Source organism: Sciurus carolinensis, chromosome 12, assembly GCF_902686445.1.
Source record: "Sciurus carolinensis chromosome 12, mSciCar1.2, whole genome shotgun sequence".
In the NCBI taxonomy this organism is placed as follows: domain Eukaryota; kingdom Metazoa; phylum Chordata; class Mammalia; order Rodentia; family Sciuridae; genus Sciurus; species Sciurus carolinensis.
In genome coordinates this window covers 57,480,072-57,507,420 of record NC_062224.1, presented here as the reverse complement: position 1 = coordinate 57,507,420, position 27,349 = coordinate 57,480,072, and the positions used below count along the sequence as shown (strand labels likewise).

Here is a 27,349-nt window from a genome sequence, read left to right as displayed (position 1 = left end):
TCATTGACAGTAAAAGCAGAAACCTTTCACTCTATTCTATTATTAAAACATAACATGAGATGATAATATGCTGACAAAACAGAAGATTGAAATAAGTAGGTTAATGTTTACTTGAAGAGGCTGAGATCAAATTTAGGATAGAGACAAAGGAACACACAACTGAGCAAGGATCTAATTTATAAATGACTACCAGGCTTAGAATCAATGTAAACATTGCAGCTTCCTTTTAAAGTATTTTTCACAAAAGGATAATATGAATGGCAGTATAAAAAGGGGGGAAACCCCTATATTTTATTTGTTGGTTTTGCTAGATTGGTTTTAACTTTTGCCTCTTTCTATCTGTATAACATAGAACACGCTTTCTCCTGTTTATTTTTTGGGTACTGGGGGTTGATACTCAACTACTGAGCCACATACCCAGCTCTATTTTGTATTTTATTAGAGACAGGGTCTCACTGAGTTGCTTAGCACCTTGCTATTGCTGGGGCTGGCTTTGAACTCAAGATCCTCTGCAGCCTCCCGAATCACTGGAATTAAAGGCCTGTGCCACTGTGCCAAGCTGCTTTTTCGTTTTAAAAAGTTTTTTTTCAGTACATTCTCCTTGCTAAATTAGTTACCATATGGTAAAAACCTATGTGACACAAGTTTTCAATACCATTTCCTTTTTCCACAACTATAGAAGCAATCACTGTTAAATATTTGGTGTTTATTCTTTCAAATCTTTTATTATGAATAGTATGAAGATAGAGAAAATATGTATAATGGTTGTACACAGACCTAGAAAATACAAATGATTCCATACTGGTTTTATCTTCAGTTATTTTGTTTTGTTTTAATAATATATGTTGGAATTAGACCCACATTAGTACACATAGATCTACTTTAATTCATTTTTTGTTTTGTCCATAAAATATTAGTTTAGTCTCAGTCTCTCTCTCTCTTTCTCTCTCTCTCTTTCTGGTAATTAGTGTCTTTCGAAGATACTTAGGTTGTTCACTCTATTATAAACAGTGCTGTAAAACACACTAAATGCTGAAAGTGCACATTATGTATGTGCATGAGCTTTTTCTCTAAGGTTGATTTTAAAAAGTGTCATGCATAATTTAAATATTAATGGATAGTGCTAAATTGCCCTCCAAAGTAGCTGTACCAACTTATAGTTCCATCAGCAAGATAGAAAAATACTTATGAACCTTACCACCTCTTGGAATGATCAATCTTCTTTAATTTTTGCCTGATGGGTTAGTTATTTCCTTAGATTCAATTTCCTTGAATACAAACAAAATGAATATCTTCTCATGTACTGACATCTTCCTCTTTTGTTGCTTGCTAATTCCTTTACTCACTGTGCAACTGGGCAGTTTGTTGTTTTTGTTTGTTTCAAAGCAAATTCTTTTATTGTACCACTCTTTTGTTAAAAATGGCAAACATTTTCCCAGTCTTTTAACTAATTTTAAATACTTTATCATAAGGGAAATTATTCTTTAATTAAGACAAATGTATTTTTTAATGACTTCCACTTTTCATGTTATGCATAACACTATAACAAGTCTAAGAACATTAAAATATTTTTCTATATTTACTTTTAATATCTTTATAGTTTGAATTATATCTGGTTTTTTAACTATCCTGAATTTTGGAAGGTAGTATTCTACTCTCTCTTTTTTTTTTTTTTTTTTTCAAACAGACAAAATTTTATCTTCTTTGAGTTTCTGTTGGTATAAAGTGTGGGAAATTTAACTATCTCACAAAATGTCATATTAATATTAGAAGAGGGTTGGGGTAGCTCAGTGGTAGAGCGCTTGCCTAGCACATGTGAGGCACTGGGTTTGATCTTAGCACCACATAAAAGAAAAATTAAAAAAAAAGATATTGTGTTCATCTATGACTAAAAATATAAAAAAAAAAAGATGAGAAAAGATTATGTTTTAAAATTGCCTGGTACAGCCCTTTCAGGTAATAATGTTTACCACTTGTTAAGTGGATGTGTAAATAGATTTAATATCTGTAAAACTTACATTGAATATGTATGAATAATTTAATAACATGTTTGCTAATATAATATTTAACAACAACAACAAAAACAGAACCATCAGGTAGATTACAAAATCTATCAGTCAGTCCGTATTGGAGACTCAGTTTTTATATAGCAATTACTAGGTTAGTCATGTGTAGAAACCACAGCTTCCAGGTATGTTGAATGTCCTTGAAGTCTGGAAGGTACAAAATGATTTCAATATTTACTAAGCATTTACTGTAGGTCGGGAAATGTTTTAAACACTATACAGTTAACTAACTCTCAATTACCCCTCAAAATGTCCTATATGTTAGGTACATTTATCACCATTTTTTAAATGAGGGAACTGAGACACAAAGAGGTTGAGTAACTTTAGTGAAAGTATATAGTAATTTAGTGATAGAACTAGAATATGAACCCAAGCAGTATGCTTCAAAAGTCAATACTACTGGTCACAAGGTTAAGCTGACTCAGTAAAATAGCAAGAGGTATTATATCTTCAAGCAGCAGAAGAATCCAGATTCAGAGAACTAGTTTGTCTAAAGGTCAAGACATACAGCAAGATCAATCTGACTTTAATGATCATAATCATTCCACTCTTCCACACCATTTGCAACTGCAGGAAATGTGACGGCTAAACAGTAAATGCCTTGTCACATGAACAGCAAACATTTAGGTGTCTACTTAGGCCCAGGTATCAGAATATTTTACTGACCTACAGTAAATGCTCAAAAAATACTGAAGTCCCTCTTTACCTTCCAGATTCTAAGAACATTCAATACATCTGGTAGCTGATGTCTCACCTGCTGATTGCTACCTCTAGGTATATGCAATATACTATAAAATCACAGAAGAAAGGAATTTAAGACAGCTGAGGATGAAAATGGGACAGGACTAGTGAAAGAATGCTTCTAAAAGGAAGTGAAGGCTTGGGCTACCAAAATGAGCAGAGCAGAGAGGTATCTTTGAAAAGAGAAAAAGAAGGGAGTGTGAGAAAACACATTCTTCAAACCAACACTGAATTCTATGATAAATAATAATTTTCAGCTTCCAAGGAATAAAATTTTCACAGGAAAGGGCTTCCTCTGAAAGAGTGAATATGGGATTAAAGAGATACACACAGAGAATTATAGAATTTCAGCCTCGATACAAACTTTGACAACATTAAGCTCATTTGTAATTTGTTCTTAGTCAACTCTCAAATATTAATACTACAATATATTTCCATTATGCTCATAATATTCTTCACAACAGGAACATGAGGAACATGTGGTAATAATTCATTCTACCTAAACTATACTTGGATAATCCAAGTTGTGGCAAAAACAAAGGAATTCCTATCATACTTGGTTTCATTAAGAATAGTGCTAGGCTTTTTAATTATAGAGTCACAGACCTGGACAGCATTGTAAAGATTATCTAGTTCATTCAAGATGAGACTGAAATCCAAAGATCAAATTATTTCTTCAAAGTGACATGGTTACTCATAGTTGGCAGAACTTCCCATTCTTTCTTCAAGAAAGCTACAATGAAGGAATCTTTTCAAATCCACTGTATTTGAGGCTTAACACTGATCACGTGTGATTTAGCATGGGGATTAAAAACACACATAATTTTCTGTTGCCAAAGACTTTGCACATAGAAGCATACTTACTTAGTCAGTCTTTCGATGGTTTGGATGTGTACATTATTATGGGTTTGGGAAAGAACAGCTTCATGCTGAGCACACTTCAAACAAAGACCACTAACATGGTGGGAAATATTAGCAGCAAGAAGAGACTCTTTATGCTTTAGTTGCTCTTTAACATCTTCATAGTTTTTCCGATATTCAGCTAAGTTTTTCCTAAAAAAAAAAAAAAAAAAAAAGGGAAAAAATTCTAGGAAATGGCCTGGAAAAAGTACACTTCTTTCAAATCAGTCATCATTATGAATTATTATGATCATTTATGGGTGTTTACCTTACAAGGTGCTTTGCATGTTCTTACCACAACCCTGAAATGTAGGTATGATTATTCTGATGCAGTGATTAATCATTAGACTTGAATATATTAATTAGCTCAAGTTCTTGTGAGATTTTAGTACAGATTAGAATATACCCTCAGATTAGAATTTCACTTCCACTAACAAAACAAAATAAACAAAACACAAATAAAACTCTAAATATAAACCCTAGTTTCTTTTAATAAAGGTTGGGTGACATAACACAACATCCTTGAAGTAAGGGAAATACCCTATTTCAGGTGTTAGGTTCATAAAATTTATAGAGAATATCTCAAAAGTTCAATAAAAAACCTGGATTTTATCCATGACTAATTTATCTTGTCTATTCTCTTTAAGAGGAAAACATAAAAAGATTATCTAACCAGAAAGTTTGTCAAAGAGTTGTTTCAAAAGAAAGTGGGTCACAGAAAAAACTACAGAGAAATTGCCAGTCAAGAATATTAAAGTAGCAACTATTAGCTGGAAATATGCAGCTTGCTAAAGAAAGAGCTAGGGAATTTTGTGTATGTGTCGGGGGGAGATTTTTGTTTGCTTTTACTTTATGGGCTCACTCCTGGATGAGGTTTTTCTCTAAGTTGGCATTTTAAGAATTAAGTGACTAGTATATGGATAACATAATCCCAATTTCGTCCCCATTTCGAGTAAAGCTTTGGTAAAGTCAACTGAGCAGCTGAACTTCATTGTCCAGATGTCCTTTTCCTACTGTATGTATATGTACACACACACGTACACACACACACACACACACACACACACACACACACACAAACACATATGGATCTCGTTGTATTGCTCAGGCTAGTCTCAAATTTGCAATCCTCCTGCCTTAGCCTCCCAAGTGACTGAATATAGGCTTATGCCATCCTATCATATATATTTTTAAAGTCAACTCCCAAGCTTAGAAAGGAGACAATGCCATAAGTTCTTGGACTACTGAAGGTATGCACTCAGTCTGCTACAATCTCCTGCTCAGTCCTGGACTACCAAAAGTATACACTCAGTCTACTGCTGTCTCCTGATCAGTCTACTCCCTGTTGTTGGCGTTTCTATGCTTGGGGACGATAATTATCGTAACTTGCTCAATGTATGGTTTGGATCTCGAATGTCTCCCAAAGGTTGTGTTAAAGGCTTGGTCTCCAGTGCAGCAGCTGTGGGGTTCTTGGGAAGTGATTGGGTCATGAGGGATTGACCTTATCAATGGATTAATCCATTGATCAGTTCATAGCTAATGACATTATTGGGAAGGGGTGGAAACTGTAGGAGGTGAGGTCCAGTTGATGGAAGCAGGTCACTTGAGGGTAGGCCCTGGAACAGTATATCATGGTTCTGTCCTTCCTCTCTCTGTGTATCTCTTTCCCTTTTTCTCTCTGAGTCCCTACTGCCATGAGGTGAGGAGCTTTGCTACACCCTTCCACCATGATATTCTGCTTGGCCTTAGGCCTACAGCATTGGAGCCAGCAGACCTTCAATTGAACTGTAAAACTATAAGCCAAAATAAATCTTTCTGGCTTTTAAGTTGTTCATATCGGGTGGTTTATCATTGCAATGAGAAGCTGACTAATAAACTCACTGTTGCAGAGGAAACGCCAACAACCATTCCACCCGGCTGAAATATACTTCTTCAACTCTTGAGATTTGGGGACTCTCAAGCAGCCCAAAGGAGGTGGAGAAATTTATAGAATGTCTAAGGATTAAAAAAAAAGTTAATCTAATGGTAGTCTAAAATTGGGAGGGAAGAAAAGGAGCTGTTTATGCCCTCTCTCCAAGATAGCATCTCTAATATAATGTTTAATTTTCAGTATCACACAGAGAAAGTTTGAATTTCAACGGCTTTATAAAAAGAATTTTGGAAGCATACTCTAAAGTCAAAGGGCTCCATTACTAACTTCTGTCAGGTTCAGGCTCAAAATACTCAAGTAGATTTGGTTACTGGAAATGGCAAAAGAGAAAATTTAAAAGGAATTTCTGAAAAGTGATTTTATTTGTTTCAGAAAAATCCCTCCTTAAATAATTTAAAATTAGGCTAAAAGAAAATTAAGAAACAGAAGAATGCAGAAAACAAAATCTAATTCATTGCAAGTTGGTATTTTAATGTAATTCAAGATGGCATAATTGAATTCTGAGTGAGACTAAATAAGTCACAGTCCCATAAGTATAATACCTAGAAATATATTACTTAATAAAATGAAGAATCAAATCATGATAGAAATCAAACTACAACAAAGTAAGATTAAAAAGCAGGAAAGCAGATATTAGAGTATTTTTTAAATGTTAGGGCTCTTTGTGAAAACGTAAAAATCTCTATAGAAATCCTAAAACTCACCCAGGTAAGTTATGAAAAGCCTATGAGTAAATTAAAAATAAACAATAGCAGGTACAGTGAAAACCATGAGTTCTGGTACTTAGTATTGCTCTAGTTACAACTGGTTGGTACATGAGCTAGAAGATTTTCCAATTTATTTCAAGTTGGCCTTAGTAAAATAAAATTATAAAAATGTTTTAAAATTCATTCAATTTGAAAACACTTATTACCACTATTTCAAGTAATCTTTTTATCAAAAGTTAATTCCTGATGATGTCTTTTTCTACTCATACATAAATCAGTAATGGTTAATCTATAAGTCATAGAGTTTTAATAGGATCTATAACATACAGACTTCATAAAAAGTACATAAGCACTCATCAAATATACTGAAATTCATCATGCATACAAATATTCACATTATTATATTATTGTTACAACTTTAAAAATTAGATGAGTATGATCTACAGAGAAAAATTGCTTGCTTATAATTTCAAAACTTGAGTGTTTATTTTCACTATTTATAAAAGCATAATTTATAAGAACACCCAGGAATCCTTATTTCTACAAGAAAACACAAATATGTTACAAGTGATGAAGGGGAAAAATTCATAATTTAGCTCACAGAAAAGGAGTTTGGAAAAGGACTCACAATTTTATGCCTTTTCACCTTTAATAATATGAGGAAAAATTGCACATAAATCATTGTATACAGAATGTTTTATATTGTATATAAAATGTTATCAAGTAATTCTGATATTGAGTAAAACATGTAGTTCATCAAATACTCAAATGTATTTTAAGATTGTTATTCTTTAGCTGTTACTATAAATGGACTATTTCACTTTACCTCACAAATGTCAAATCAGATTCCAGCATTTCACTCTTTGCCTCATATGTAAGTTTTAACCTCTCCTACAGAAAAAGAAAAAGAACATTTTTCCATGTCTTGTGTTTTACAAGTACATTTAAAATATTAATATTAAACAATATTTTCTTTCTTTACAAACACAAATAACTGTTTCCTCTTAGAAAACATTTTCTTTAGCTCACCCAATTTTTAAATTTTTGGTGGATAAATGCATCCAAAAAAGTACTGAGTCAAAAATGGCTAATATTGACACTTTTATTTTCTTTCAATACTGCACACATCAGATCACACCCTTCTAAATGTGACTCTGAGAAAACTAAATTGTAAAATTATTAGAGCCATGAGGACAAAGTTCAATTCTTATTGGAAAAATCCTTATTCTGACTCAAGTATATTTGACATACAATAAAAGTGTGTTGGATGAAGGATAAAAAGTAATGTTAGAAATCACATGATGATTGGCCAAATGGTACACTATCTATAAGCTTTGGTTGGTATCCAATTGTTCTTTCATCTAATGAGTATTTATTGGAAGTCTAAGAAGAAGGTGCCTCAAACCTCAAGGACCTTATGCTCTAGGAAGTAATAGATAATCAATCTGAATTGTATGTAATTGTTTTAGTGAGGTACACAGAAGGTAAAATGGAAGAGGCAAGACCTTCTAATTTAGCCAAAAATAAAGACGTTTTCACAGAGGAGGTGTTAAGCTAGAAATATAATTTCCAGTAAAGCAAAAGCCACAGAGGCTAAAGAAAACACACTTCAACTTCAGATGATGTACAGATCATTTATGACCAGAATGTAAAATGTCAGGTGGAGGACTGGTTGAAGAAGGGCTAAATAGGTAAGTTGGACCATAAGAAGAATAAAAATACGAAGACCTTGATTTACACAATTTGTGTAGTCAAGGCACTGGATAGTTTTTGAAAACTTTTTATTACATTGAATCTTAAGTCAGAAGTATGGAGAAAGAGAGAGCAGTAAGGAAGTCATTGTGAATCCACAGGTGAGAGATTAGCACATGAACAAAAGCAATCAAGCTGTAAGGATGAAAAAGAAAGGATTTAGCTGGTTGCAGTGACACATACACCTGTGTTTCCAGGGATTTGGGAGGCTGAGGCAGGAAGATCATGAGTTCAAAGCCAGCCTCAGCAAAAGAGAGGTGCTAAGCAACTCAGTGAGACCCTGTCTCTAAATAAAATGCAAAATAGGACTGGAGATGTGGGTCAGTGGTCAAGTGTGCTGAGTTCAATCCCTGGACCGCTGCTCTCCCTCCCGAAAAAAGAAAAGGATTTAAGCCCGCCACTGCCTCACGAATGCAGCCACCTCCATCTGGGGACACTGGCCAGGGCCTGGAAGCCCAATATCAAGATGCCTGCAGGTATGCCACTGCTGCTGCCACCTCAATCTAGCAAAACTGGTCCAGAGCATGGAAGGTGCCTAAAAATTCAGTGACACATGAGGCCACACTGCTGGGTGTGCTAATAACCACCATCTTGTTGTAGAGGCAGGAGAGAGCTGGGTTCTCTCCAGCAATGGGAGTCCTGAACCATATTGGGACACAGGGCTGACTACAGCAGGTTGGAAGGTTGGAACTGGGTGTGAGGACATCTTGCTCTAGGTTCACCAAGAGCCCGATGGATTTCTGGGTCCAATGTGGGCCAGCACTCGCTGGGCCCTGGCACCAGCCCCCTACATGACTCCCTCCCAAGTCTAGCATCCACAGATTTCCTGGTTCTGCCAGATCGAGAATCAGTCTGGCACAAAACAGGGCCTCCAACTCCCAGCCCTTCTCGAGCCACCAACCTGATGCAGCACTCACAGCAATGTGGCTGACCACTGCTCTCAGTGCCTAGTCCTGACCTACCCGATATAGAGCAGATCTCCATGACAGGCGCACAAATCCCAGCATTCAGCCCCCAGGATCTGCTGGGAAAGAAATGCCTGATGTCTTAATAAGAGCATTTGGTTTAAGGCTGTATATTGATTGCATTGTGTGCTGTGAATATTGATCTCCCCTTTAAACACAAGGTTACTGGAAACCTTTAGGACACTATAAATTCACAGGGCAGAAACTGTATGTCCTCAGATCAATATTGCTAGATGGAAAGACACATGTACAATATGAAAAAACAAGGGAACAAAGCACCCCAAACAACCAAGATGCTCTAACAATAGAATCCATTGACAACACAGTAGAAGAGATGTCAGAGGAGTTCAGAATGCACGTAGTTAAACTGATTCATGACATAAAGGATGATGTAAGAAGTGAAATCAGACTTAAATTTCAGGAGGTGAAAAATCACTTCAATAAAGAGATAGAGACTATGAAAAGAAATCAAGTAAAAATCTTTCACCTGAAGAAATCAATAAATCAAATTAAAAATTCAATGGAAAGTATCACCAATAAACTAGATCACTTGGAAGACAGAACTTTGCAGACAAAATATGTAATCTTTTTTTTTTTTTTTTTTTTTTTTTTTCTTTTTATTGTAAACAAATGGGATACATGTTGTTTCTCTATTTGTACATGGCGTAAAGGCATACCATTTGTGTAATCATAAATTCACATAGGGTAATGTTGTTTGATTCATTCTGCCATTTTTTCCCTTCCCCCCCTCCCCTCCCACCCTTCCCCTCCATCTATACAGTCCTTCCTTCCTCCATTCCTGCCCCCCTCCCTAAACCCAACTCCAACCCCAACACTAACCCTTCCCACCCCCATTATGTGTCATCCTCCACTTATTAGCGATATCATTCTTCCTTTGGTTTTTTGAGATTAAAAATATGGAACGCTTCACGAATTTGCGTGTCATCCTTGCGCAGGGGCCATGCTAATCTTCTCTGTATCGTTCCAATTTTAGTATATGTGCTGCCGAAGCGAGCACAAAATATGTAATCTTGAAAATAATGTTGACCACACAGAGATGGTAAGAAATCATAAACAGAACTTCCAAGAATTATGGGATAACATGAAAAGACCAAATTTAAGATTTACTGGGATAGAGGAAGGTGTGGAGATACAAACCAAAGGAATGCACAATCTTTTCAATGAAATAATATCAGAAAATTTCTCAAACCTGAAGAATGAAATGGAAAATCAAATACAAGAAGCTGAGGGGATCTCAAATGTACAAAATTACAATATACCCACACTGAGGCACATTATAATGAAAATGCCTAGCGTACTGAATGAGGATAGAATTTGAAAGGATCCAAGAAAAAAGTATCCGATTACATATAAGGGGAACCAATTCAGATCTCAGCTGATTTCTCAACCCATACCCTCAAAGCACTATTTTGGCACTATTATGAAAACATAAATAACTGGGACAGAAGCAGACCTCAAACTGCAAGTTTTTCTTTATTCCGCAGTGGAGTCAATCAGCACTGGAATCGGCAGGGGTGGAGGAGCTCGTTTTCTGGGTAGGAAAATGGCTGCCAGTTAGAGGGGCTCAGAGTTTTATAGCGTACAATGATTTGGACAGTCAGAAAAGAAGCTGTAAAAAGTCCCAAACTCAGGGTCACTGGGAAAGCTCAGAACTCAGTGTTCACTGCTTATCTTCTTCCTCTGGGATCCATTGTTACCCAGAACTTCACTATTTGCTCTTCTCCCTCAAGGACTCATCAGCAATGGGAAAAGGTAAAAATCCAGGGCCCAGCATTTCACTATCTGCCTCCTCCCTTCAAGACCTATTGTGATTGGGAAGGATGAATGTTCGCTTTTGGTGAAGATGCTGGGGATGAACCTGGGATGAAAGTGTGTTTCTTTCCCCTTGAGTCCACTGTTACTGGAAAGCATTTACTGGGAGAGGATTAATGATTGCCTTCCTTCTCTGTTTCCTCAAGTCAGACAGTTTTGGGGGTTGTCATTTCTCTGTCCTGGGAGTTGTCTTTTTCCAAATCATTCAAGGAGGCCTTGGAACAACATATACCAACCTCTGGAATAAAATGGATGCAAACCAAAAATTTTATATCCAGCAAAATTAAGCTACAGATTTGAAGATGAAATAAAAACCTTCCATGATAAACAAAAGTTAAAAGAATTCACAATTAGGAAGCCTGCACTTCAGAACATTCTCAGCAAAATATTCATGAGGAGGCAATGAAAAAAAAAAAAAAGTGAAACCAGTAAAGAAAGGAGCTACACTAAAGGAAAGACAATCAAAGGAGAAACTAAGTCAAATTAAAAACCAAAATGAATGGGAATATAAATCATATCTCAATAATAACTCTGAATGTTAATGGCCTAAACTCATCAATCAAAAAACATAGACTGGCAGAATGAATTTTTTAAAAAAGACCCAACAATATGCTGTCTTCAAGAGGCTTACCTCATAGGCAAAGATATCCACAGACTGAAGGTGAAGGGATGGGAGAAAATGTATTACTCACATGGATTGTGTAAACAAGCAGGGGTTTCTATCCTCATATCAGATAAAGTGGACTTCAAACCAAAGTTAGTCAGAAGGGGCAAAGAATGACATTTCAGACTACTTAAGGGAATAATACAATAACAATTGTAAACATTTATGCCCCAAACAATGGAGCATCTATATACATCAAACCCTTTTCAATTTCAAGAATCAAATAGACCACACCAAAATAATACTGGTTGACTTTAACACACCTCTCTCACTACTGGGTAGATCTTCTAAGCAAAAACTAAACAAATTATTAAACTAAATAATACAATCAATGATTTGGACTAGAATATTTCATCCAACAATGAGCGAATACACTTTCTTCTCAGCAACACATGGATCCTTCTCTAAAACAGACCATATCTTATGCCACAAAGCAACTCTTAGTGAATACAAAAAACAGAAATACCACCCTGCATTCTATCAGATGATAATGGAATTAAATTAGAAATCAGTGATAAAATAAAAAATAGAAGCTACTTCAACACCTGGAGACTAAATAATATGCTATTGAATGACAAATGGATGGCAGAAGAAATCAGGGATGAAATAAAAAAATACTTGGAGGTAAATGAGCACACCAGTACAATATATCAAAATATCTGGGACAGTATGAAGGCAGTACTAAGAGGAAAGTTCATTGCACTGAACTCATTCATTAAAAGAATAGAAAGTCAACAAATAAAGTTAACAGATGAATGGATAAAGAAAATGTGGCATATATACACAATGGAATATTACTCAGCCTTAAAGAAGAATGAAATTATGGCACTTGCAGGTAAAAGGACGGAGTTGGAGAATATCATGCTCAGTGAAATAAGACAATGCCCCCAAATTAAAGACCAAATGTTTTCCCTGATGCAAATGCTAACTCACATTAACAGGTGTAGGGCTAGGGAATAATAGAGGTAGTTTGGATTAGGCAGGAAGGAGTGAAGGAAGGGGAAGAGGGTAAGGGGGAAGGAAGGAGACTAGAATGAATCAGACATTATTTGTATCTGTATATATATGATTACATAACAGATATGATTCTACATCATGTACAACCAGAAGGAGAAGTTATATTTAATATATATATGATATGTCAAAATGCATTCTACGGTCATGTATAACCAATTAGAACAAATTAAAAAAAAAGAAAAAAAAGAAAAAAAAGAAAGATTTGTATGAGGTATTTAAGATTTAAATTGACATATTTGACATGGGAGGGAAAGAGACACTTAAAATAATCTCAGGTTTCTGAATTCAGGAACCAACTGAATGCTGGTGCTAAAGAGTATCAGATCAATTAAAGAAGATAAAGGGATATCATACAAATAATTAACTCAAAAGAAGGGAAAAGCTTAACCCAAAAGAAGTCAAATAGCAAGCTGATTACATTTAGTTAAACTATATAATCACATTAAATGTCAATCATGTAGACACCCAATTTAAAATGCAAATATTTTCAGCATAGATGAAAAAGCAAAACTCAACATGTGCTTTCAAAAAGAAATCCACTTCAAATAATAAAGGTACAAAAAACACGTTAAAAGTAAAAGAATAGAAAAAATAAATAAATCATGTTAACTCTAGTTAAAAGAAGTGGGGTTTAGTCAAAATACAAAAATCAAATGTTCTTCTCTATACCAGTAATGAGTTAGAAAATTAAAATTCAAAAAACATGTCATCATGATAGCATTAAAAAGGACAAGCTAGGAATAATTCTAAAGAATGATATACAAGAAGTTGGGCATGGTGGTGCATGCCTGTAATCCCAGTGACTCAGAAGGCTGAGGCAGGAGGATTGCAAGACTTAGCAACATGGCAAGAGTCTTAACAATGTAGTAAAACCCTGTCTCAAAAATAAAAATGCAGGCTGGAGTTGTAGCTCAGTGGTGGAGGGCTTGACTAACATGTGTGAGGCACTGGTTCGATCCTTGGCACAACATAAAAATAAGTAAGTAAATAGTATCATGTCCATCTATAACCAAAAAAATAAAAAAGTAAAAATGACTGGGGATGTAGCTTGGTAGTAAAGTAATCCCAGGTTCAATCCCAGCCTCCCATCCCCGCAACCCCAAAAAAGGAAGGAAGCAATATTTTAACATTTTTACTCAGAAAACTACAAAAGATTATTGACAATAGGATGACTTAAAGTGTGATATGCAGTTTACATGGATTAAATGATAAAATATCATAAAGATCTTAATTCTTGAATGATCTATAATTTAAATGCAATTTAAAATCAAAATCCCACAATGACATTTTGTAATTTAGTAATTTCAAAATGTATTAGGGAAATGCAAAAGACCAAGAAGAGTCAAGACATTCTTAAGGACAAAGTATGATGTTCTAGAAGTAATGGTCTAGTAGAACAATCAAGATGGTACTGTATGAGTACAATTAAAGAAAACAGATTCAGAAACAGACCCACAACTAATTTATGACAAAGGCAGAGGGTTATCTTTCCAACAAATGGCGCTTGGATATATAGATAAACATAGGAAAAAAGAACAAAATCTGACCCTTATACCTCACATCATAAACAAAAATTGATTCTAGGTAGACAGTAAATCTAAATATAAAAAGCAAAACTACATTTTCTGGAAAATACTTTAGAACATCATCATGATTTTGGGATAGGAAAACACATTTTAAATAGGACACAAAAATGCTACACAATCAAGGAATTATAACTGAAATTCTAGTAATGAAACCAAGGAAGCAAGTAAACTATCATGAGAATTATAAGACAAGTCACTGAGTGGCACTATATACTTACAACATAAATATAAATATATTTGTATATGTATTGTATTATATGTCCTGATAAAGAACTTGTACCCAGAATATATATAAAGAACCCCCAAAATCAACATGTCAGATACCTAAATAAAAATGAACAAGGGCTGGGGAGATAGCTCAGCTGGTAGAGGGCTTGCATTGCAAGCACAAGGCCCTGAGTTCAATCCTCAGTACTGCAAAAAAAAAAAAAAGAAAAGAAAAGAAAAATGAACAGAATATTTGAACAGGCATTCACAAAAGAGGATATCAAATGCCTAAGAAACATATGAAAAGATATTCAAACACATCAGGAATCAGGAAAAATGCAAACAAAAATCACATGATAGTACTACAAGTCCATTAGAAAAAAAGACAAAACCACATGTTGCAAGGACATGGGGCAACAGTATCGATCATATGCTCTGGCAGGAATGTAAACTGATAAAAACTACCTTGAAAAGTTGTCATTACCTATTTAAGGACATATTCTAAGATCAAGCATTCCATTCCACCAAAGGATATACACAATACAAATGTATGCAATACACACCAGTAGACATAAAAAAAGAATGTTCACTGCATCAATGTTCACATTGGCTCCAAACTTGAAATAACATAAACATTAACAGTAGATGAATAAATAAGCTATGGTATACATACAGAAAACCCATCAATGAAAATGCATAAACTTCTACCACATGCAGTAACAGATGAATGTAACAAATACAAGTGAATAAAAGAATATAGACACACAAAATACATACTATTATATGATTCCACTTATATTTTAAAGACATAATTCAAAAAGAATGTTTAGGATACATGCTTGCAAAGCTTTCATAAAAATCAGGATAGTTATTAGCTTTAAGGGAATGAAAGAACAGTGATTGGGAAGGGATACAAAGATTATGGAACATGATAATGTTATACATTTTAGTCCAGAGAAAAAACACATGCATGTTCTTTTAGAGATACATCTAATCTTTGTTTTGTGCACTTTATTGAATATGTCAACATGATCAAGAGGGCCTTATCAACTAATGTACATATTATAGAAGGCTGCTGTATGATAGGTCATTGACAAACTTAAGAAGAGCAGACTGAGCTAGGTGTGGTGGGACACTGTAATCCCAGCAGCTCAGGAGGCTGAAGAAGATCTCAAATTCAAGTCCAGCCTTAGTAAGACCCTGTCTCAAAAAATGCCGCTCAGTGGTAAGCAACTCTGGGTTCAATCCCCAGAACTGGGGGAAAAAAAAAGACGAGACTGAAAGGACAATCAGTAACTGAAGTTCGGGCTGGGGAGATAGCTCAGCTGGTAGAGTGCTTGCCTCGCAAGTGCAAGGCCCTGAGTTCGATCCCCAGTACCGCAAAAAAAAAAAAAAAAAAAATTGAGGAACTGAAGTTCAATTGAAGCATGTTGAAACAAGAAGGAAAATAAGGAATAGAGACATGAATACAGACAACTGTTGGGAGAAATTTGGTTGTGAGGGACAGCAAAGATGTAGGGTGATAGTTGGAAGGGAATGTAAGGTTACGAACAAGATAAACTGACAGAACTATGCTTAAGAAACCATAGATAGCAGACTTGCCAGGTAAAGACTTTAAAATGTTTTAAGTACACTCAAAGAGAAAAGAGAAAAACATGGACAAGGAACTAAAGAAAATCAGGAAAACGAATTATAATAAGAAATCACATGGAAACTCTGGAGCAGAAAAAGTACAATAACTGACTTCAAAAAAATCATTAGAGGGGTTCAGGAGCAGATGTGAGCAGGCAAAAAAAGTTCTTTAATTTGAAGACAGGACAATATCAAATTATCAAGTCTGAAAAACAGAATGAAAAAGAATTATTGTATGATCCAAAAAGTTCATTTTGGGTATATACTCACAAGAATTAAAAGTAGCGACTTGAAAAGATGTTTATTCACCACTGTTCATAACAAAATTATTCACAATAGCCAAAAGGTAGAAGCAAAACAAAGTGTGGTACACACATATAATGAAATAGGCAAACCTAAAAAGAAGTGAAAATCTGATACATTTTACAATATTAATGAACCTTGAAAAAATTATGCTAAATGAAATAAGCCAGACACAAAAAATAAATGTTGTTTGATTTCACAAATGTGAGATACACAGAACAGGCAAATTGAGAAAGACAGAAGACTATAGGGAGGAAGAGGGAAATAGGGCACAGAGTTTTTGTTTGAGATGATGAAAAAGTTCTGGAAATGGATAGTATTGAAGGTTGTTCAACATTGTGAATGTATTTAATGCAGACAAATGGTTTTAAAAAGTGTTTAAATGACAAATTTAAAATTTTTTCAAAAGTACAAAAAGGAAAAACAAAAGCAGATAAATAAGAGAAAAGCACCTAAATACTCACCAGTTCTAGCCTCCATTTTTCAGCCTCTCCAACAGTTGCAGCTTTGCCAATATCTGCATCACCATGGGAAAATGGTCTCTTGGCAGCTTCATTCACCCCGGAATCATCACCTGTCGCAACCCAAGAATTCTGCATGTTTCCCTAAAATAAAATGTGTCAATAATTGCAATTGGCATTCAACTATTAAGTAAGCATATATACTTTATAAATATTGATACGTATTCATGATGAAAAGGGGAAAACATGCTTTTAAACTACAAGTCAAGAATCGTCTAACCTCTTCAAGCTATTAGGGTCATATTCCACAAAAGGTGTTACAAAGTCAAAATCCTATAGGTATTGGCAATAATCCAAATGTGAGCAAAGAGACCAAGATGTCAGTATATTTAGCAAATGGAATTATCCCTCACTTATCAGAAGACATATACTCTTGAAACATATAGACCTCTCTGGGTTTGTTAATTTTCCATACTTCACAGATGCATGACTGTAATTATTGCAATAATTATTGCAAACCCATGTGGTATTCACTACGTGTCAGACACAATTTTATGGGTTTCATATGACTTGTTAATGGTCACTGAGATAGAAAACAGCTAATAAGTGGCAAAACCAGGATCTGAACCTTGGCAGTCTAGCTCCAGAGTCTATGCCTGTCATAGTAAGAAATATATATTTGATCTGACCTGGTTCTTGACACAGAATTCTGAAAATTCTCATAATTGTCTGAGTGATGGAGTGGTAGGAGCATCTTTTGATATATTTGGTTTTAGGCTCTGGTTGCTGAATAAGAGCATCTAAGACCTTTAGTATCCCCCAAATAATAAAAGTATTTGTATGCTAATGAGAGGATTGGTGGCTGGGGTCCCTAGATAGTTTTAGGATGGGGGCTGGTCACCTGAAAGACCAAGGCAGGATTAGAGGGCTGGAACTTTTAGCCCCAACCCAGATCTATGAGGAGAGTAAGATTGATTTAATCACCAATGGTCAATGATGTGATCAATCATAACTATATAATGAAGCCTCAATAAAATCCTACATATGGGATTCAGAGAATTTCTAGGTTGATTAATACATGTGTGCCAAGAGGGTGGCACACCCCAACTCCATGGGGACAGACATTCCTGCACTTGGGGCCATTCTGGACCTTGTCTTACAGACTTCATCTGGTTGTTCATTTGAATCTTTTGTTATATCCTATATAATAAACTAGTAATAACAAGTAAAGTGTTCATTAAGATATTTAAGCTATTATAACAAATGTCAAACATGAGGAAGAGGTCAGAGAAAATTATAGATGATCTAGAGATCCACTACTTGTGATTGGCTTCTGAAATATGGGTAGTCTTGTGGGATAGAGCCCTTAACCTATGAGTATGAAAATACCTATGGGTATGATAAGACCTTTTGGGAGCTAGGGTCAGAATTTAATTGAGGTACTGGACACCTAGTTGGTAACCACAAAATGGAGAATAATCTGGTGTAGAGAAAAAAATCCCAAACATTTAGTGTCAAATATGTTACGGGGGAAAAAATAAAATATATATTTTTTTCATTTTGTACCCCAAGCCATTATGCTCATATCTCTTTAAAAAAAAAATCCTCAAAAGAAAAAGAATGCACATGTGGTTATAAACAAAAGTGATATGCAGTCTGCATGTCAGGGATTCAAAAAGGAGTGGTAGGGATGATGATAAACCATAGAAATGTGTCCCATGCAAAGAACACAGGCATTACAAGTCCCACTCAACCTCTGCCATATGGGAATCAAATTCATATTACTAGAAAATCTTCAGATTTTCTTTTAAAAGATTAGCCAGATTCTGGTTCTTTGAAACATTGTAAAATATAAACTCAAAGTTTACCAAACCCATGAAACATATTTGTGGGTTATATCTAGCATACTATCAAAAGTTTGAAATATCTGTCCCTCTCTAACATTGAATTAAATTAGCAACACAAAGATCTCAGAAATTTATCTGAGAATACCATTCAAGTTTTTAAAAGCTATCTCTGGAAGAAAAAAGTGTCCTTTAGACCAGCACTTATTTCTGAAGAATGATGGTATTTTATAACATGAGCAAGCAATCTGTGGTCCACATGCTTCCTCCCATTTCTCCATAGGGAATTAAGTGCCGCTCTCCTTCCTTCCTTCATTGATCTCAAAAACAACTTTGAATGCAGTCAAATCTTCAGAGAGTTGGACTTATCTACAGAATCGAGTATAAGCTCAATAGCATGGCATGCTATACTATGCACAAGACCCTTATTTGATTTTCTAACTTCATCTTCTGTTCATGCATCATCTTTTACCTTTACCATTAGTACTTGTGAATTTCCTATGAACTCCTCTGCACGCACCAGGCTTCTTCCCACATCTGTAACTTTTCTCATGAGGTTCCCTCTTCCATTCTATGCCTTTCTCATTTAGATATCACACTATGGCTAAACTTTTGCAGAAAATCTTTAAATTTATGTTTTCCTCATAATATCCTTCCTCTGTTTTGGCATAGTTCCCCAAGCACACCTCTAGCTTAGTACTCACCTTATTAAATTGAAATTATCTGTTTGGTGTTTGTATCCCTCATTAGACTATAAATTCCTCAGAGCTAAAATTTAGTTGTGTCCATTTTTTGTCTTCCAAGCCCTTAGGACAGTGTCTGAACGTAGTAGGTGCTATGCAAATGTCTACACTAACATGAACTTCCAGAGGAATATGGAATAGAATCTTAGAATGCTACTCTGTAAGAATGCAGTTTACCACAGTCTGGCATGATACAGCATTGCAATATATGAGTACCAAATCCTTTGGCCCTTAGCAAGAATTCAATAATCATTTGTCGAATTAAACTAACATAAATATTTTAAAAACTTGAAAGGTATTTAACCAAGATTTAAAAACATCTCCATATATTAAATCCCTGATCATCATTTAAAACCTTTTATTTCTTAATTGAGGGGAGTGTTGATATTGGAGAAGATGAGAACAAACATAGAAAAAAATGTCTCAGAAAATTTCCATTAAAAAAACTGCTAGATCTTTGAGTACAGATGCCAAAATTTCTAATAAGTAGCATATTTTAATATCATTATAATTTTGGAACTCTAGAGAAAGCTTTCCAGGAAGAGAAAGTTTATGAGAGTAAAAAATGAAGGAAAACAAAAGTAGAAATAAAATATACTTTAAATAGTTTTAGTATTATTTACTAGATGTTCCTTCTTCAGCATCTAGGTCATAAACTAGGTGAAAAGCTAAGTCTTGGCTACAACTCAAGTCAAGAGACAAAAAGTAAGAGACCCTGTAAAGGAGAAACTTCTAGTTTCTACAAACAAAAATGGTTTGGTTCAAAATTATATAGAAAAGTAGCATAATTGGGGGTTAACTAAATGAATTTTAGAAATTAGAAAGTCCTGGGTTTAAATCCTTGCTTTTCTATTTCATAACTCTAATGTTAGATCAGCTACTTACTTAACCACAGCATACTTTAATCTTATCCTCTGAAAATAAAATAGCACCTGCCTTGTGTGACTGTTGTGAAAATACAATCATATAAAGTGCTTGATAGGGGGCGATCCAAGATGGCGGCCTAGAGGGAGACTGCACCCCCAGTCGCTCCAGAACCCAGGAGTTAAGAAGGGGAGGCATTGAGAGACTGGGACTGAAATAGAGCCACGGGTGAGTCTGCCCACTGGGTAAAGCTCGGCCCGGGTGGCAGGCCCAGATAGAGGTGGCTTATCGGAGACGGGCAGGGCAGCTAGAGTCATCCACAGGCAGCCCTGCGCACTCCGGCGGTGGGCCCCACCCACACAGCCAGCTTCTCCAGGTTCTCGGAATGGAACTGGCCCGCTAGTGAGAGCCTTTCTGACCAGAACAAGCTCCGAGTCCCGGAGCCACTGCAGCGCAGCGTACTCCGGCAACGAACCAGCGGAGAGCCTCGATCCGCAAGCAGCCTCTGGGATCAGGGCAGGGAAGCCAGAGACCTCTTCAGGCGGCTCTGCCTACTCTGGCTGCAGACTCTCTTCACGGGGCGATCCAAGATGGCAGCCTAGAGGGAGACTGCACCCCCAGTCGCTCCAGAACCCAGGAGTTAAGAAGGGGAGGCATTGAGAGACTCGGACTGAAATAGAGCCACGGGTGAGTCTGCCCACTGGGTAAAGCTCGGCCCGGGTGGCAGGCCCAGATAGAGGTGGCTTAGCAGAGCAGGGCAGGGCAGCTAGAATCTTCCCAAGGTAGCCTTCCACACTCCGGCAGTGGGCTCCTCCCACACGGCCAGCTGCACGGTGCAGGCCCACAGTGAGAGCCTTTCCGCACAGAGCCAGCTCCAAACCGTGGAACCAGTAGGGGGCTAGGGGCAGTTTTCTTCGGATGAGCTGCTTTATCAGATTCCTCCAAGACATTAGGCTACTGAAGGCTGGGAGGTGATACACTGGAAATCTACCGGGACACTATAAGCCAATAGCGGAAAACTGCAATATCTCAGGGTCCCACTGACAGCTGACCGATATGAGAAAACAAGGGAAGAAAATGTCCCAAACAAACCTAGATACTACATCAATAAAACCCAATGACAGCACAGCAGAAGAAATGTCAGAAAGGGAGTTCAGAATGTACGTAATTAAAATGATCAGGGAAGCTAATAAGGAGATGAAAGAGCAAATGCAGGCACTGAAGGAGGAGATGAAAGAGCAAATGCAGGCATTAAATGATCGCACCAATCAACAGTTAAAAGACCAAATACGGGAAGCAAGTGATCATTTCAATAAAGAGTTAGAGATACTGAAAAAAAAACAAACTGAAATCCTTGAAATGAAGGAAACAATAAACCAAGTTAAAAACTCCATAGAAAGCATAACCAATAGGATAGAACACCTGGAAGACAGAATCTCAGACATTGAAGACAAATTATTTAATCTTGAAAGCAAAGTTGGCCAAACAGAAAAGATGGTAAGAAATCATGAACAGAATCTACAAGAATTATGGGATATCATGAAAAGGCCAAATTTAAGAATTATTGGGATTGAGGAAGGCTTAGAAAAACAAACCAAAGGAATGAACAATCTATTCAATGAAATAATAACAGAAAATTTCCCAAATCTGAAGAATGAAATGGAAAACCAAGTACAAGAGGCTTATAGAACTCCAAAAATACAAAATTACAACAGACCCACACCAAGGCACATTATTATGAAAATACCTAACATACAAAATAAAGACAGAATTTTAAAGGCCGCGAGAGAAAAGAATCAAATTACATTCAGAGGGAAACCAATAAGAATATCAGCAGATTTTTCAATCCAGACCCTAAAAGCTAGAAGGGCCTGGAACAACATATACCAAGCCCTGAAAGAAAACGGATGCCAACCAAGAATCTTATACCCAGCAAAACTTACCTTCAAATTTGACGAAGAAATAAGATCCTTCCATGATAAACAAAAGCTAAAGGAATTTACAAAAAGAAAGCCAGCATTACAGAACATTCTCAGCAAAATATTCCATGAGGAAGAGATGAAAAACAACGATGCAAATCAGCAACAGCCTAAAGGAATAGCCAAATAAAGGAGAAACCAAATTGTGTCAAAAACAAATATGAGTCAATTGACTGGGAATACAAATCATATCACAATAATAACCCTGAATGTTAATGGCCTGAATTCATCAATCAAAAGACACAGACTGGCAGATTGGATTAAAAAGAAAAATCCAACAATATGCTGCCTGCAAGAGACTCATCTCATAGAAAGAGACACCCATAGACTAAAGGTGAAAGGATGGGGAAAAACATACCATGCACACGGACACAGCAAAAAAGCTGGAGTATCCATCCTCTTCTCAGATAATGTGGACTTCAAACCAAAACTAGTCAGAAGGGATAAAGAAGGACATTACATGCTGCTTAAGGGAAGCATAAATCAGCAAGACATAACAATCATAAATATCTATGCCCCGAACATTGGCTCATCCACGTACGTCAAACAAATCCTTCTCAATTCCAGAAATCAAATAGACCACAACACAATAATACTAGGCAATTTTAACACACCTCTCTCACCACTGGATAGATCGTCCAAACAAAAATTGAATAAAGAAACTATAGATCTCAACAACACAATCAGCAATTTAAAGACTTAACGGACATATATAGAATATACCATCCAACAAAGAATGAATACACTTTCTTCTCAGCAGCTCATGGATCCTTCTCTAAAATAGACCATATTTTATGCCACAAAGCTACTGTTAGCAATACAAGAAGATAAGAGATACTACCTTGTACTCTATCAGATCATAATGGATTGAAATTAGAAATAAATGACAGAATAAAAAACGGAAATTTCTCCAATACCTGGAGACTAAATAATACACTATTATATGATGAATGGATAACAGAAGACATCAGGAGGGAAATAAAAAAATTCTTAGAAGTAAACGAGAACAAAGACACATCATATCAAAATCTCTGGGACACTATGAAAGCAGTACTTAGAGGAAGATTTATTTCATGGGGTGCATTCAAAAAAGAAGTAGAAATCAACAAATAAACGACTTAACACTACAGCTCAAAGCACTAGAAAAAGAAGAGCAGACCAATACCAAAAGTAGTAGAAGACAGGAAATAGTTAAAATCAGAGCCGAAATCAACGAAATCGAAACAAAAGAAACAATCGGAAAAATTAACAAAATAAATAGTTGGTTCTTTGAAAAAATAAATAAAATTGATAAACCCTTAGCCACACTAACAAAGAGAAAGAGGGAGAAAACTCAAATTACTAAAATTCGGAATGAACAAGGAAACATCACAACAGACACGAGTGAAATACAAAACATAATTAGAAGCTATTTCGAAATCTATACTCCAACAAAACAGAAAACCTCGAAGACATCAACAAATTTCTAGAGACATATGAACTACCTAAACTGAACGAGGAAGACATACACAACTTAAATAAACCAATTTCAAGCAATGAAATAGAAGAGGTCATCAAAAGCCTACCAACAAAGAAAAGTCCAGGACCAGATGGGTTCTCAGCCGAGTTCTACAAGAACTTTAAAGAAGAGCTCATTCCAATACTCCTCAAACTATTCCATGAAATAGAAGAGGAGGGAACCCTACCAAACTCGTTCTATGAAGCCAATATCACCCTGATACCTAAACCAGACAGAGACACATCGAGGAAAGAAAATTTCAGACCAATATCCTTAATGAACATCAATGCAAAAATTCTCAACAAAATTTTAGCAAATCGCATACAAATATATATTAAAAAGATAGTGCACCACGATCAAGTGGGTTTTATCCCAGGGATGCAAGGTTGGTTCAACATTCGGAAATCAATAAATGTCATTCACCATATCAACAGACTTAAAGTTAAGAATCACATGATTATTTCAATAGATGCAGAAAAAGCATTTGATAAAATACAGCATCCCTTCATGCTCAAAACACTAGAAAAAATTGGGGTAGTGGGAACATTCCTAAACATTATAAAGGCAATCTACGCTAAGCCCATGGCTAATATCATTCTAAATGGTGAAAAACTGAAAGCGTTCCCCCTAAAACCTGGAACAAGGCAGGGATGCCCTCTTTCACCGCTTCTATTCAACATCGTCCTTGAGACTCTAGCCAGAGCAATCAGACAAACCAAAGAAATTAAAGGGATACGAATAGGAAAAGAAGAACTCAAACTATCCCTGTTCGCTGATGACATGATTATATATTTAGAGGAACCTGGAAATTCCACCAGAAAACTTTTAGAACTCATAAGTGAATTCAGTAAAGTAGCAGGTTACAAGATCAATGCTCATAAATCCAATGCATTTTTATACATAAGTGATGAATCTTCAGAAAGAGAAATTAGGAAAACTACCCCATTCACAATAGCTTCGAAAAAAATAAAATACTTGGGAATCAATCTCACAAAAGAGGTGAAAGACCTCTACAATGAGAACTACAGAACACTAAAGAAAGAAATTCAAGAAAACCTTAGAAGATGGAAAGATCTCCCATGTTCCTGGATAGGCAGAATTAATATTGTCAAAATGGCTATACTACCTAAAGTGCTATACAGATTCAATTAAAATCCCAATGATGTACCTTGCAGAAATAGAGCAAGCAATTATGAAATTCATCTGGAAGAATAAAAACCTAGAATAGCTAAAGCAATCCTCAGTAGCAAGAGCGAAGCAGGGGGTATTGCAATACCAGATCTTCAACTCTACTACAAAGCAATAGTAACAAAACGGCATGGTATTGGTACCAAAATAGACAGGTAGATCAATGGTACAGAATAGAGGACATGGACACAAACCCAAATAAATACAATTTTCTCATACTAGACAAAGGTTCCAAAAATATGCAATGGAGAAAAGATAGCCTCTTCAACAAATGGTGTTGGGAAAACTGGAAAACCATATGCAATAGAATGAAATTAAACCCCTATCTCTCACCCTACACAAAACTCAACTCAAAATGGATCAAGGACCTCGGAATCAGACCAGAGACCCTGCATCTTATAGAAGAAAAAGTAGGTCCAAATCTTCAACTTGTTGGCTTAGGATCAGACTTCCTTAACAGGACTCCCATAGCACAAGAAATAAAGCAAGAATCAACAACTGGGATAGATTCAAACTAAAAAGCTTTCTCTCAGCAAAGGAAACTATCAGAAATGTGAAGAGAGAGCCTACAGAGTGGGAGAATATCTTTGCCAACCATACCTCAGATAGAGCGCTAATTTCCAGAATCTATAAAGAACTCAAAAACTCTACACGAAGAATACAAATAATCCAATCAACAAATGGGCTAAGGAAATGAACAGACACTTCACAGAAGAAGATGTACAAGTAATCAACAGATATATGAAAAAATGTTCAACATCCCTAGTAATAAGGGAAATGCAAATCAAAACTACCCTAAGATTTCATCTCACCCCAATTAGAATGGCGATTATCAAGAACACAAGCAACAATAGGTGTTGGCGAGGATGTGGTGAAAAAGGAACACTCATACATTGCTGGTGGGGTTGCAAATTAGTGCAGCCACTCTGGAAAGCAGTGTGGAGATTCCTCAGAAAGCTTGGAATGGAAACACCATTTGACCCAGCTATCCCACTCCTTGGCCTATACCCAAAGGACTTAAAATCAGCATACTACAGAGATACAGCCACATCAATGTTCATTGCTGCTCAATTCACCATAGCCAGATTGTGGAACCAACCTAGATGCCCTTCAGTTGATGAATGGATAAAGAAACTTTGGCATATATATACAATGGAATATTACTCCGCAATGAAGAATGATAAAATTATGGCATTTGTAGGCAAATGGTCGAAATTGGAGAATATCATGCTAAGTGAGATAAGCCAATCTCAAAAAACTAAAGGACGAATGATCTCGCTGATAAGCGGATGAGGACATATAATGGGGGGTGGGAGGGGCTAGCATTAGGTTTAGGGTTAGGTTTAGAGTTAGGCTAAGGAGAGCGGTAAGAATGAAGGAAAGAAGGACTGTGTAGAGGGAAAAGAGGGGTAAGAGGGGTGGGAGGGGTTGGGGGGGAGGGGAAAATAAAATAAACATCATTACCCTATGTAAACGTAAAAAAAAAAAAAATAAAATAAAGTGCTTGATACAATGGCCAGCACATTATAATAATGTAGTGATCATTATATATTAGTTATTAATATGTAACTGAATTATTTTTCAAAAGAAGGCAGTATCAAACACTGAAAATCAATAGCCAAACCAGCCAATTGTGTTGGAAAAACCTAGCATCAACATTTTAATTCACTTACTAATAAAATTTTCCTCCCTGCCAAAGAAGATAATATTTCTTGATCTGTTTACATTTAAGCAATTCTAAAAAGTATTATTAATATTAAAACTCCCAGGGCAATACCACACATACATTGCTGAAATGCCTCAATTCATCCACACAAGTGAAAAGTAGTGCAACAATTTTATAACAATAAATAGCACAAAAGTATGGTATTAAAATAGATATGGAGGTTACTACATACATCTGTAACAATCATTTTAATATTTGCTTTACATATTGGTTCGTGAGAATGTTTAAAGACGATGACAAAATTCCTTTATAACCTTGCCTGTTCTGTGATTATGCCTCTAGTTTTCTTGAGCAAATCGCCTTTGCTTACACTGAAAGGCATGTGTTCTTTCACCATCATTTCCTTCCCCTTTTGCATTACTCACTTCTCTTGCCTTCTGATTCACTGGTCTGTCTAATTTCCTTTCTCAGTACACTTCCCTTTCTTTGCCATTATATAAATATTGAAGACTATGAATAATTGACTCATTGCCTGCTAAGTGACTACATATTTAGAAGGAAAGCAAAAGAATACATTTATTTTTTATATGAGCTACTTCTAAGTTCTTTTTGTGTGGTGATATCGTTTTCAAATTGATATTCAAATAGTAAGCAACTAAGATGGAATTTTTTAACACTAATATTAGCAATTATATAAATCTTCAGAAGAGTTAAGTATGAGGGAAAAATAACTGTTCACAAACTTAAATATAATTGCAGAAACAATACTAATATGAACTATTTAATATTATTATTAATGATAC

At 35.8% G+C, this 27,349-nt stretch overlaps 1 protein-coding gene and 1 non-coding gene across 2 annotated transcripts in view; both read right to left on the bottom strand.

The window, feature by feature from the left end:
- Positions 1 to 27,349, bottom strand: part of Sdccag8 (SHH signaling and ciliogenesis regulator SDCCAG8) — a 241,548-nt gene that overhangs the window by 188,792 nt on the left and 25,407 nt on the right. Inside the window, 3 exon segments of the mRNA XM_047521464.1 lie at positions 3,672 to 3,860; positions 7,171 to 7,235; positions 16,768 to 16,908. Of these exon segments, the coding sequence (XP_047377420.1) occupies positions 3,672 to 3,860; positions 7,171 to 7,235; positions 16,768 to 16,908 (395 nt within the window).
- Positions 9,973 to 10,079, bottom strand: LOC124962515 (U6 spliceosomal RNA). Its single transcript, XR_007104522.1, has one exon. It is a non-coding gene; the product is annotated as a U6 spliceosomal RNA (small nuclear RNA).